General features: G+C 36.6%; 1 protein-coding gene across 1 annotated transcript in view; it reads right to left on the minus strand.

The window, feature by feature from the left end:
• EYS (eyes shut homolog) overlaps nt 1-13107 on the minus strand; it is a 940845-nt gene that overhangs the window by 822729 nt on the left and 105009 nt on the right. Inside the window, exons 2-3 of the mRNA XM_049818234.1 lie at nt 3119-3976; nt 858-971 (exon numbers count right to left, since the gene is read on the minus strand). Of these exons, the coding sequence (XP_049674191.1) occupies nt 858-971; nt 3119-3872 (868 nt within the window). The 5' untranslated portion in view covers nt 3873-3976. The remainder of the gene's footprint in view (nt 1-857; nt 972-3118; nt 3977-13107) is intronic.

Here is a 13107-nt window from a genome sequence, read left to right on the forward strand (position 1 = left end):
TCTGCATCTCAATGTAATGATTTGTTTATATTCTATGATTGTCAGGGATAAGTGATGCTTCCAAGAAAGAGACATTTTTAAAAGTTTTACTGTCCCTGGATATGCAAGTGCTAGCTTTATGCTTTGCTCATTCTTAAAAAATGTTCTGAGTATTGCTACTTCTCTTATACCAACACAGTAAATCTCTGCTGTGAAGTACAAGAATGAATAGTGTTTTAAGTTTTGCTGCTACCCTGACCCCCAAGAAAAACTGTTTACAATAGGGTGGCTTTAGATACATTTTCTGTTTCAAGCTTTTCTCATGAAAGCATCTTATTTGTCCAATATATCATAAATAAACCTATTAGCTTCTGAAGGTTGTTTTTTTTTTTTTTAATCAAGACATACTACTAAATCATGAGATTATTGACTCTTTAAATTATTTCCATCTTATTTTTCTAGCACAGCTATTAAAAGGATGCTGAAATTATGAATACAGCTGTCATGATCATTCTAAATCATCCAGCAAGAGCTTCTGATACTGTTCTTTCAAACTCTGTATTTGAGAACCAGTGAGTTAGTGATTATGAGTCTTCCTTTGCCATACTGCCAATAGAAGAAAGGTATTCTTGGATGGGATCCGATTATGAAAAGCCTCTATCATTTATATGGTTTTATTTTAGTACATGGGTATTTTAGAAGAGTCACATAGAAGTCTGATTTTTTTATTTTACAAAACCTATTAAAAAAAAAATCTGAGGAAATTGCAAACTATGCAACAATCCTCTAAAATAACTGCTTTAATAATGTAAAAGTTGACACCATTATTATCACACAGAAACCATTATTATAAGACAGGAAACAAAGGTGATTCTTACCTGTAAAGCCCTTGTCACATTCACAAAGAAAAGTGTTTGGAGTAACATTGCTGCAGTTACCATTGAAACACGTATGGTGCTGGCACTGTCCAACTATTTCTGTACAATTTTTACCTATTTAAAAGGAATAATAGGAACATTGAACTTTAGAAAAAATTAATATTTTTTCCTGAAATGTCAAATTTATATGTAAAATAAAAGATTATATTTCATAGATAGGTGGATGGATAGATAGGTATTTGTGTTAAGGTTGGTCACTAGTTTTCACCAGAATTACTGAAGTTCTAGAGCAAGGCAGAAAGATATTCAGCTGCCGTAAAATGAGCTACTGTGCTCAACCTCATCTGCCATATAGTTACAAATTCACATGTAGCTTAAAATGCAGAAATGCTATTACTACTGTAATATTTGTTTCTTTCTGACAGGAATCTAGCTTACGGTTTCTTCCAGCATTGCGAACAAAAGATGTTCTCATGTGGAGTCCAGTTTGACAGAATTTTTCTTAATATGCAGCTTTCTGGAAATTACAATTTTAAAATGTTTATGCTATTACAGCATATGGGTCTAAGCACCGTATAATTATGCTTGCCACTTGAATTGTTGCTATGACATTATTCACACTTCAACAACTTTTCAAATTTCTAATAGACTTCGTATTATGGGATGCACTTTTTTCCTCCCTTACTCTTGTGTAGCCACATCCATAATGTATGTTTAATCTCCTAGTTCTTGTTTACATACAGCTGATTTACTGGACCAGTATTGGTAGTAAAAAATTATGGCGTTCGCCAACACTGTCCCATATAGGCTAACAGAATATTTTAAGCATCGCTTATTGTTAACATTAAGCATGATTATTGCTTTTAACAGAATTGCTTGTGAATCTCTCCATTAATTTGAACTAAAGTAGTACCAGACACTTAGTGATATTATTTTCGAAGCATTTTACACAGCCCCAAGAAATTATAAAAGAAATAGAAAAAGTACTGCATACCATCAATGTTTTCCACTATTTTACTAAACTTTGAAGAATTATAAAAATCTTTTTCTCATAACATTGACTTATTCATACCTGCATAATCTTCTATTTGCAAATGCATTAGTAACCAAATTATTATGCAGTTTGAAAAGCAATTAAAAATAAATTACAGCAAGCTTTATGCAACATAACCTTCATTTCTGTGTTCTATGAACCTCACTCGTTCCTGACTCATCAGCTGTGTTTCACAGCATAGCATCGCTATTGCGAGTGCACAGAAGTGCAGTCCATCAAAGGAACATTGCTGGAATTCTGCACCACAAGTACAGAAAGAGAATACAACAATCCTTTTTGTGATGTGAATTAATAATTCTGGTACTTTCTGAAGGATTCCCAAACCCCTTTGGTCTGAATGCAGAAACAATATACCCATAATTTCCTTCATCCCCTTTTCTTCCTCCATGAAATCCGGACAATGGTCATGTAAGAATGTATCTAATCATGCTGTACACTCTGGTAGTCCAATCCCAAACCCAGATTCAGTTTCTCCAGTGGGTTTTGTACGGCAATATTTCCTAGATAGAATTAGGTGAATTTTATTTGTGAAATATTTAATTTGGTGATAACAGTACGTTTAGCAAACTCCTTTTGAAAGGAACTTTACAGCACAAAACAATCTGCAAGAAAAGAGTAAGTGCTTTGTTTTGCTTGCTCTTCTACTTAAGTGTTTGACTTCTCAATTAAAAAACAAATTTTGATTTAAAAAGTTTCTGTAATGTAATTTAAAAGGTCTTTAAGCCAAAAAAGGAGGTTTTGTGGCAGGTTGAATGAAAAGTTCATTTCAACAAAACTGTTTGCTGTTTTTCAGCAGTTTGGTTAACTAACTTTTGGGGGGAGCTTACTCCAAATGATTTATGTTATTTTGGTGTAAGAACTTGAACTGCTGAACAAAGAAACAAACAAACAAAAATCAGTTACTTCTGTAAGTTCACAAATACTTACCTATGTCTCGTGCTTAAGTGGGAAAGAAGCATGATAAGAACTTATTCTGGTTTTCCCCACAATGCACTCATGACTGTAAGCAAGTACAAACTGTCTTCAAATGACTGCACAGTCTCCTATGAGTGACTACGTGTAAAAGAGACCCAGTGCACGCGTGGTAGTGGCAATGGACAATCAAATCATACAAAAACCTCGCTAATGATGTTCTCACTGTTTTATTATCCATTAAGGAAAATGTATTATCTATGTAACATTTATTGCTAGAGGGGAAAAGAAATACCTGAAAATTTTGGAGGACACGTGCATTCGTAAGAATCTCCAGAAAGTTCTGATTTCTCAGTGCAGGAGGCATTGTTGTGGCAAGGTTTAGTGGAGCACATATCAAACTTCTGGCAGAATCTTCCAGAATACTGTGAGAAGCAATGGCAATTATATGCTTTTTCCCAAACATGGCTTAGACATTTTCCATGCCCAGAGCATAATGGTGCGTTTGGAGACTGTTGGCAAAATTGCTGCTTCACGGTGACGTTCAGACGGAGGCCCATGTTGCACAATAGCGGACCTCTCTTATGAAGCTCTGCAAAGTAATGAGTTCCGGCACCAAGCCAATTAGGGTCAACTTGGTGCAGTCCTCTTATCTGGCAAACAAAAATCAACTGCTCTTGAAGAAAACTAGCTTTAGGGCAGTTAATAAATTCTTCCTTGGACACGTTTACCACATTCATTCCGTAGGACTCGAAGGATGGCTCAGAGGAGATGAAGAGACTATCACCTAATTGAAGCTGTAAGGGGCATATCTGAGGGATACTGAGATTTTCTTCTTCCGAGATTTCCCCAGTAATACTTTTATTCATGTTCCAGCATTCAGTGTAAAAGTCTGAGCAGATGTTTTCCCTTGGTTTCCATTTTATTACACTAGGTTTTGGTTCCACTCGCCATTCAGCAGTCATTTGCCTCTCACATATTACCTGCCCGTTTACAATGCATAGCTGAAGAAAGCACGCGAACATGCGAACTGCTGATTTTATAGTCATTGTTTCACCTGGCAAATGGGACTTGACTTTCACACCTGCTTCATTACAGAGGATAGCTTCAGAACACTTGTTCCTTAAGGTTCATCTCTATTTTCCATGGCAGCCTAGGAATTCAAACAGAGAAAAATACTTCTGTTTTCACACCAAATACAGTTGAATATCAAACCCTCATTACAAAAATAGAAATTATACAACAAAGCAAGATCTACATCTAATTACACTGATGTGAAACTGGAATGAGTCCAATTAACTGATCAGAACTACACCGCTGTAACTAAAGTCATTTTTTTCTTATTTCATTCCTACTAAAGATTTGATTTTCATTTAGTGCATTATGTATTGAAGAGAAAGAGCTTAAAAGCATGATTTCCATATTCCCTCCCCCCATTGACAAAAACTAATGATAACCAAGTTAAGATAGGACATCTGTGGCAAAACTAAGAAGTAAACCAGAACATATAAGCTCAAGTCATGAGCTTTAACCATAGATGTTTTCCTGATAATGATTTATCATTAATTTATAATAAAAGTAGATATTCTGAAAATGTAGGCATGTGAATTACAGCTTCAATGAAGAAAACAGACAAGCACATCCTCAAATCAATCTTTTATGTTCACATACACTCAGCAAAACATTTAATTAAATCCTTAGTTTTCAAAGTATACATCTGAAAACCAAAGGTCCTTAGTCATATGCTTGAGGTTCTTGATGTATCACAGTCAAAGCCAGCAGACTACAGAGTCCTACAGGACTATTTAATTTATAGAAAAGTCCTTTTTGGTCCTTCAATATATCTAGCAATTTTTATTGCATGGAGATGAGTGATTACAGAACAGAAAGAAAACCAAAATAAGATTATGAAGGTTATTCTTGGAGTCATACAAAAAATGATGAAAACACAATATGATGTTTAATACCTTAGAAATTGTCAATAGCTTTGAGTTAGTAGCAGTTTAATTTGCCTTAAATATAATGTTTTTTCTCCCTTTTAGTTCTACAATGCCTTTTTTTTCTCAGTATATTTATCTTACACTTTAAGATAGTGGCCTCCAAACAGACACTTACAAATGAGAAAATTATTGTAAAGAATAAACTGCATCTTACAAGGGAAGCCATTTAATAAAAATAAACAATCGCATTTATATTTTGAAATTTGTTTACATTGTTTTCATTCTTACACAGCATGTGGAATGACATGTGGATGTGTATATTTCTACACCTACATACACTTGGTCTATCTCTATAGTGCACATGGATTGATACTGCTTTAATTACATAATTTCATTAAATGTCCTCCTCTTCCCCCACGTATTTCAAAAATATTTTGGAGCATACTTTGGACCATGCTGAAAGATCAAAGTAGGACAGGAAAGACACTGTTTGTGGAAACCTTGAGCTGGAGACTATTAAATGACTCAGTGAGCTGTTGAAAATTACAGAATAATGTCAAAGCCTGATATTCAGTCTCTCCTATCATCACCTAAATCGGGATGAAAGCATCTAAAATTCAGCTATGTCCTGTTAGTAAATTGGTGTGCGTGTGAACCTGTCCCAATGACCTTTGTGTAGGAGCATGACCAGCACTGCTTAAGCCTTTGAAGATCTCAGGAAAATTTGGACTATGACTAACTAGTAGTAATAATAGCAGACTTGAGGTGTAGAATATTAAACTCAGAAGAGGTGGAAACTAGATTTCGATCCTCCTTCCAGAATAGTTTTAATTTAATTAGTAAATCCCAACTCTGCCTTCAAACAGTTGAAGTACTCTAACCACCTAGCTGCACAGCCAGGCAAGTATGCTAATTTCTAATTCCTCTGATTATCTCTGTATTTCCACCCCTGGGAGCTAATTCCCCATAGAAAAAAAAAGAAAGGACATGGATCTGCACGAAAACTACTAGCCTTGTTACAGAATACTCATAGTCTTTCTATTTTGAGACCATTCCATTATCTTCAGAATCTCATGATGTTCAACGATACCATTAGATAATGTGCTATCAAACGTGTAGTTTGGATCATTTAGCATTTTTTCTTTTAAGGTAGCAGTGTTGAACTATTATATCCATTATAGGTGCTATTACATCTGTCACTATTATCAGGTGTAAAAGTCTATGGTCTATATTACTGTACATTTAGAAATCCTACATTCAGCAACCCATCCTTATATACCTTTTTCATAATGAGGTTTTTCTCAGGTGTTACTAAAATAGATGTTTATAAAAGGTTATTTTTCTTTTTAGACACTTCAAAAAGAAAGCTATTGCATGTCTAATGTGGAAGGATTCTTGCCCACTTATATTTTGCCCTTCATTCATGTAATTATGCACAGTTCTGGTATCATATACAAACTTCATTTTTACAGGTAAAGAAAATGTGCTTCCTCACAATATTTATATGGGATAAAACTACTGAGCTATTTTAAAATAAGTAATCAGTAGTATTTTAGCGGTTGATACTCTGACTTCACAAAAATCATTATTAGTCTTCATGCAACTGAAAGATTGTTATGGGAGTACTAGAATTAATAATGTTAAGTAAAGAAATACATTCTGTAAAAACAATGGAAAGAACAGGGGACGATAGAAAAGAAACATCAAGAGAGAACAAGGATTGGTTTCTTAGCAATAAAATCAAGAGGAAAAAAAGTTATATAGTGAAGAGCATGAAAAGTAATGAGCTATGCATGAAATAGAGTTACAGTAGTATCATACATGACTTAGAAAATCAGCCAAGAAATTAAATATCTGCAAAATGCTGATGCCATGTCATGAGACGAAATGATGATGAGATGAAATTTGAAAGTGATTATGATAACTGTTATATTTTAGGTCTGCTTTAGGCAAGGAGAAAAACTTCCTATCTATAACCCCAGATGTTTCCATGTAATTGATGAAGACTAAGGAAAGTCCAAGACTGGGACTTGTACGGACACACAGTAAGATACTTGATGAAAATCTAACTCTTGAAGTTACATAAGGCTGGGTGAAAGGCAGCACAATGCTCTATTTTGTACTAAAGGACAACTAAAGCAGAAAGGTTTATGCAGAACCCCAGTGAAGCCATTTAAAAGCAGAAATGAATCCCAAGTTATGTGCGTTCCAGTTCAGTATCTTAAAGATTATATTTCCTTTCTAATCAATGAGATATTAAATACTAATGACAAAAAGAAAGTACATTTTAAGCAAGATTGGAGAAATACCCACAGAACATACCTGAATCTAAGAGCTGCTCAGAAAAAAAAAAAAAAAAATCTATCAAAGAAGAGAATAAATCAGAAAATGTTTAGGAACATCGTGTCACCACATTGGGGCCAGGAATGAACCCCCTCTTGCCACTTCCCCACACGTCACACGCACTTTGCAGCCTGCCCGCCTGTGCTTGAGGTCAGCGCTGGTAGGATGCGGCTTTGACTTTGGATCAAACTGCTGTGAAAAGAGCTGAGAGGGAGCTGGGGGGGGCCTGCTGGGGGCCCCCCACCTCGCTCAGGAGCTGCATTTAAGCTCAGCCCTTGGTCCTCACCTGGGCTATGCTGCAAGTGAGCTGGTACCTGACCTTCTACCTTGCTTACCTGGGCCTAGACCCTCTCCCAAATATTTGAATTACTGGTTTGATCTCAGGATCTGCTTCCTCACTGGGGAGCTGCCTGGGAACCACTGGACTGTTGGCTGGCTCTGAGTGCCATCCCCGGACCCGCTCTGTGCTTCTCGCATGGGTCCTGGCCTTGAACACTGCCAGGGATGGGGCAGCCACAACCTCTCTGGGCAACCTGTGCCAGTGCCTCACCACCCTCACGGTGAAGAACTTCTTCCTTACATCTAACCTAAATCTCCCCTCTTGCAGTTTAAGGCCATTACCCCTTGTCCTATCACTACACGCCCTGATAAAGAGTCCCTCCCCATCTTTCCTGTAGGCTTGTGTCCCAGTTCCTCCAGGGTGGTTGTAGGATGTTGGGGTGTTGTATGTAACACAATTTTTTCTTCTGCCCTGTGCTTAATGGATTCCTGATGCTCAGTTCCTTAATGTCCTAGCCCTGGTATGGATTGCCCATGGCCGCAGTCTCTGAGGATGTGCATATCCCTGTGGCATGACGTACATCCCCCAACACATCTCCTGCCCCTAGCAGCTACCAGTGACTCTCGTACTCATGCCCGAGCAGGGCCATGAGCTCCTCTGGTCTGGTGACGATTTGGTGCAGGTGGGTTTCCCCATCACTTTGTCAGTCCCAGAGCCCTCAGGAACTGTCCGGAAGGAGCAGAAGGTGGTTCTTGGCCTGGTCCTACTACAACCTTGCTACTCAAGTCCAGTCCTGTGTACCTGTTACACCCTACACAGCTCTCATCTACTTCACTCACAGTTTTGTGTGCTCAACATGCACACATACCAGTGTAAGGACTAGACACGGGCCAAAAAGGCAGTCCAAGGAGTCACAGAGGTAAAAGAAATTCTAGAAAGAGTATATATCTTATTTCAAGTGTCATGGTTTTCCTTAGGGAAAAAAAAAAGACATTCTTTTTGCCTGTCATCTTTATTGTGGTTCTCTTTCTAAGATCATGAAACCCCTGACCATGACTGTGGCCATGACTGTGACCGGGAGAGGTCAGAAAGGCTGTGAGTACAGGAAACTCAGGAGTAACGGGAGGTTACCATGCTACCATGGTACATCGGGCAAATAGCTCAACACAGCATAATTAAAGATCAAAGATTATCTCTTTATGTCGGATCAGTGGCTGTTCCATGGAGCAGTAGGTTAGAAAAAACAAAAGGCAAAGCAACCTTTGCCGTGATTCTGGTTATTTTATATGTCCTGATTCAGAATTGAAGAGTGTCTCTCTAACAGAGGCCATCATGTGCTTAGATCCAAAATGCTTGCAGAAGGAAAAAAGTAAAAAACAAGCCCACAGTTGTCCTCAGTTTCTAAAAAAGAAACTATTAATGCAGTTAATTTGTTAAAAGGAGGCTTAAAAGAGGAAAACGGTGTTAAATGCTCATAGAAAAAGTAGACACTATCTAAAGGATACTGTATTTGAGACAGAGAAAAAAAATGTATACCATTAATTAGGGCTTGAAAATGGATAAAAGGGAGCTGGCATGGCTAAACTGGAGAGTGTGGGAAGTAAAGCAAGAAGCAGACATTAGAATCTGAAGTTCCCTATAAATAAATAAAAAAAAAAAATCACAGGCTTAGTAGGTTGAATGTGAAAACATAGATTCATATAAAAACACTAGAGGGATCAAAAGAATTTGAAGAGCAAGTAACAGTATCAAAACCAACAACAAATCTCTAGAAAGACAGCAGTAATAGAAAGCCTAACAGAGAGCCTCCATGACCAACAGACATTCTGGGTACAAATGGAATATTCAAGGAGATATTTAGAAAAACTAAATTATATGTCTTTATATTCACAATGAAAGAGTTTTATGAGGCTGGTACAAAGGATTTGTTAAGATCCGAAGTGTTGATAGAAGATGTTTAAAACAAAATAAACAGCTGCAACAGTGAACCAAACTCCATGAGATACCCAGTTCTAAGGGAGCTCCAGAGTTAAATAGATTTTTTGTGTATAACCTGTTACTTAAAACTACCTTGGTAAGAAACACAGGGGAAGAGACAATATGACTCTTGTAAAGCAAAGTCAGGCCTCAAGAGACTGATCAGATTTCTCTGAGGATTCTTCATAAACAGAGTATTACACAGTCACTCTAAAAAATTTGGGATTGTGCCTTTGCCTCTTAAAGTATACTTTCTACAGGATAAGAAGAAAGTAATGTATTTTATATCATTTGAATGCTATAGAAGTATCAAAACACATTAGTCCTTCCTCCCAGTTGTGTGCCCTGCTATGCTCTTTCTTAATGACCAGTGGAACTTGAGTTATTTTCTGCTCAGTGTTATCAGTTCTTTTGGAGGACAGTTGAAAAGTGGATTCCTGTGAATCTAGTTTATTTTCTCATTGGTGATAGAAGGAGATGAGAGAAAGATGGAGGAAAGTTTCATGTTTAGGGGGGAAGGTTCAAAGGACTGGTGAGGCAGGGACAGTAGGGATCTGGGTTCTTGCAGCTCTTAAAGAGTAGTCACAGGCCTCCAAACTGATGACAATACTTTCTAAGGACTGAAGCACACAGAGTTTGAGGCAAGCCAGAAAGTCGTTGAGATGGCTGGAATCAGTGATTTGCACAGTGCAGTAGGTAAGAGCTGTTAATAAACTCTTTCTGTGTACGTTCTGTCTTCCTTGATTTTCTGTTAAAAAGCTCATAATCAAACATGCTGTTTGAATAAAACATGGCTTTATTTCTTAGCTTAAAACCTTTGGGGGAGCTTGCTTGAATAGATGGGCTATGCAGAGCATGCCTGTAGAAAGTAAATCTGCTTCTCCAGTTGATGGAGGGTATGTCAATATGCTTGTCTCTGTCAATATGCTTGATAAAACGCCTTTTCCTACATTCTCTGAAGAACTTGCATTGTCCCAGGATCTACATGCCGTTGTGCCACTGCTGCAGTGGCACAGTCGATCATATTCACATTTGGTGAAAACTGCTCTCAATACCAACCGGACAAGAAAAGGACATATTCAGAAGTTTATATCTCAGCCAAACCTGAAGACAACTTCACAAGCTGCCGAGAATGGCATTCCCTCTAGTCCCACTGACTTCACTCTGCTGAATTTCACAGGTTTGCTGCAGTCACTGATGATGCTTATGGTGCCTGGGGGAAAAAACATTGCTAGAGATATTAACAATGGAAATTGCTAAGGAACACACTGTGTTCTTGTGATAAAATTCCTTTCTAATATTCCTTAATCTTCATACTAATTTACATAAGTCATATTTAGTTAATTGCACTACGGCTGCATTAAGAGAGAAGGTGGCAGTGTTTTTAAAGGTATTTTGTCCTTTAACACTGCTACACTTGCCAACACAAGATCCACAACAATGGACAAGAAGCTTCAAGCCCTTTAATAGTTCTAGCACAATCACAGAACAAGGTTCTGAAGGCGACCATGAGTGATGATGATAAAGTGCACTGACATTCACTGAAACAGGATTGGAGTCTTTACTTCAGTTACATTCCTTCTAACAGCTTCCCTGATTAGTGGTGTATGAAGAATGAAATGAAAACAGATTGAGTTAGAAAAGGATACACATTTCTTTTGCCCATCACCATGCTACCTTTGCTTTTGGTGTTTGAACTTTGAAAATATTTAGTCATGCCAGTAACGCACGTGTAACCTTTTCAAAAATGGAAACAGGGCATTCAAGATGGAAAGTATGACAGGCAATGTAAAACTGTAACAGGATTCTAAATGCAAAAGAAAAGCTTAGCTTTAGTTATTGTGTACAGAAGTAGCATGTAGACTGGGAGCCAAAGCCACCAATATCTGTATTCTGCCTCTGACCACCATGTGTACTGCTGGATTTGCCTTGAGGATTCTGCTTCCCTGCAGTTCCTGTGATAATATATTTCCACTGCTGTCCAGATAGAATCACCTGTGTTGCTGGTTTTATTGCTCAATGCAGAAACAATTTGTTTTATTAAACAATACTTAGAAAGGCACACTAGATTTGCCTTCTGTGTTCCTTTTTACTTCTTTCACGTTGAATACTCAACTGTTCTAAAACATTGTTTGCTGTATTTAATACATTGTGGTTCATGAATGAGGCATTACTGCTTTGAAATCTCAAAGACATGGACTTTAGAGAAGTTTTTTCCTTATTACTGTTTCTACATATAAAAAATACAAATATTAGACTTTCATCTATAAATCCTCATCAGAGAGGTGAGAAGGTTGGAAAATAGTTCTTCATGCATTTTGCTGTGTTAGAAGAATTTGCTTACCCAAAATAATTGAATATTATATGCTAATTTTACTTTTTAGAAAACTACTCTTTTTTCTGTAAGAGGGTGAACAATGAAACAGTTTGAGATAAAAGTACTCTAATGTAATTAAATTACCTATGGTGATATTATATTTTATAATATAACAAATCACAAAATATGTGAAGTACCTTACACTCAGATGATTGGAATATTTACACTAGTTTCACTGAATTTGAATTAAGACCTCTGTGAATGATAGATAAAATCATGAAAAAAAAAAAAAGCGTAACAGATCATGCAGTAATGAGTAATGAGCACTGTACCATGGTACAGTTAGACCTTGAATGTTAACATTTCTCAGTTGAATAGAAGATTACTATACCATGAAAAATTCTATAGGTAAAACTATTTATATGTGTCCAGTAATGCCTGATTTTACACTAAATATGACTCAGAGTGTGTTTTTAGTTTTTTGTTTTATATATTGCAATGAACTCACTTTCAAAGTTAAACAAATGTACTAGTATCAATAAATATTTTCAATATGTTTTTCATTCTTCAACTGTGGTTAAAATCTGACTGAAAAATCCAGATGCAGTTGGATAGTTGATTATAACTTGCCTTTAAAAACCTAAAACTGTCCTGAATATGTTCCCAACACAGATTAGTAGTTATTTAAATTGCTAGACTTAGAAAAGATCAATTTCAGATAGCATAGAATTGCTTACAAATAAAAAATAATTACAGAGATTTCACAATTTTGTCTTTTGATCTTGTTTTTAGGATTTTTCAATACTTTTTTTTTTTCTTTTCTACTAGAAGTGGCATATTTCTAAATTTAGAAAGTAGTCACTAAGACAACTCATACTAAATTAAGATCAACTGTACATTAACTACCATGTAGGTGTATTCTTAAGAATCTTATTCTTCTCTATCTTCTTTACCTTCAGTATTCAAAATCTGGAACCATATTAAGGACATAAGTCTCTGGTGCAGAACAAATTGATCTGCAGTACACATCAAGATCCACAAATCAATTTTAAATCTATTATCACTTTGTGTCCATTTCTCTGAGGTTTTTTGAGTTCCTGTAGCAGGTATTATACAGGTGCATTTACAGTAACCTTTTCATTAAGATCAGAAGTATCCTTCTGAAGCCAACTCCAAATCATCCCCTCAGAATACTTTGGTTCACATAAGGTAGCAATCTCAGAACAAGCGTAAAGAGTATGGGGCATCTGTATTTCAGGGATGAGAAGGAAAAATCAGAAAGCTCACAATTCTCACCATATTTATTTTGAAAAACACAAGCAAATAGGCAGATGATTAAATCCTCCTGGGTCTTCAGAAGTCACTATTAACACTCTGCATATCAGCCGAGTCTCTGTCAATAACCTGAGCTCTATCATCTGAGTTAA

The sequence above is a fragment of the Accipiter gentilis genome, chromosome 15, assembly GCF_929443795.1.
Source record: "Accipiter gentilis chromosome 15, bAccGen1.1, whole genome shotgun sequence".
Classification (NCBI taxonomy): domain Eukaryota; kingdom Metazoa; phylum Chordata; class Aves; order Accipitriformes; family Accipitridae; genus Astur; species Astur gentilis.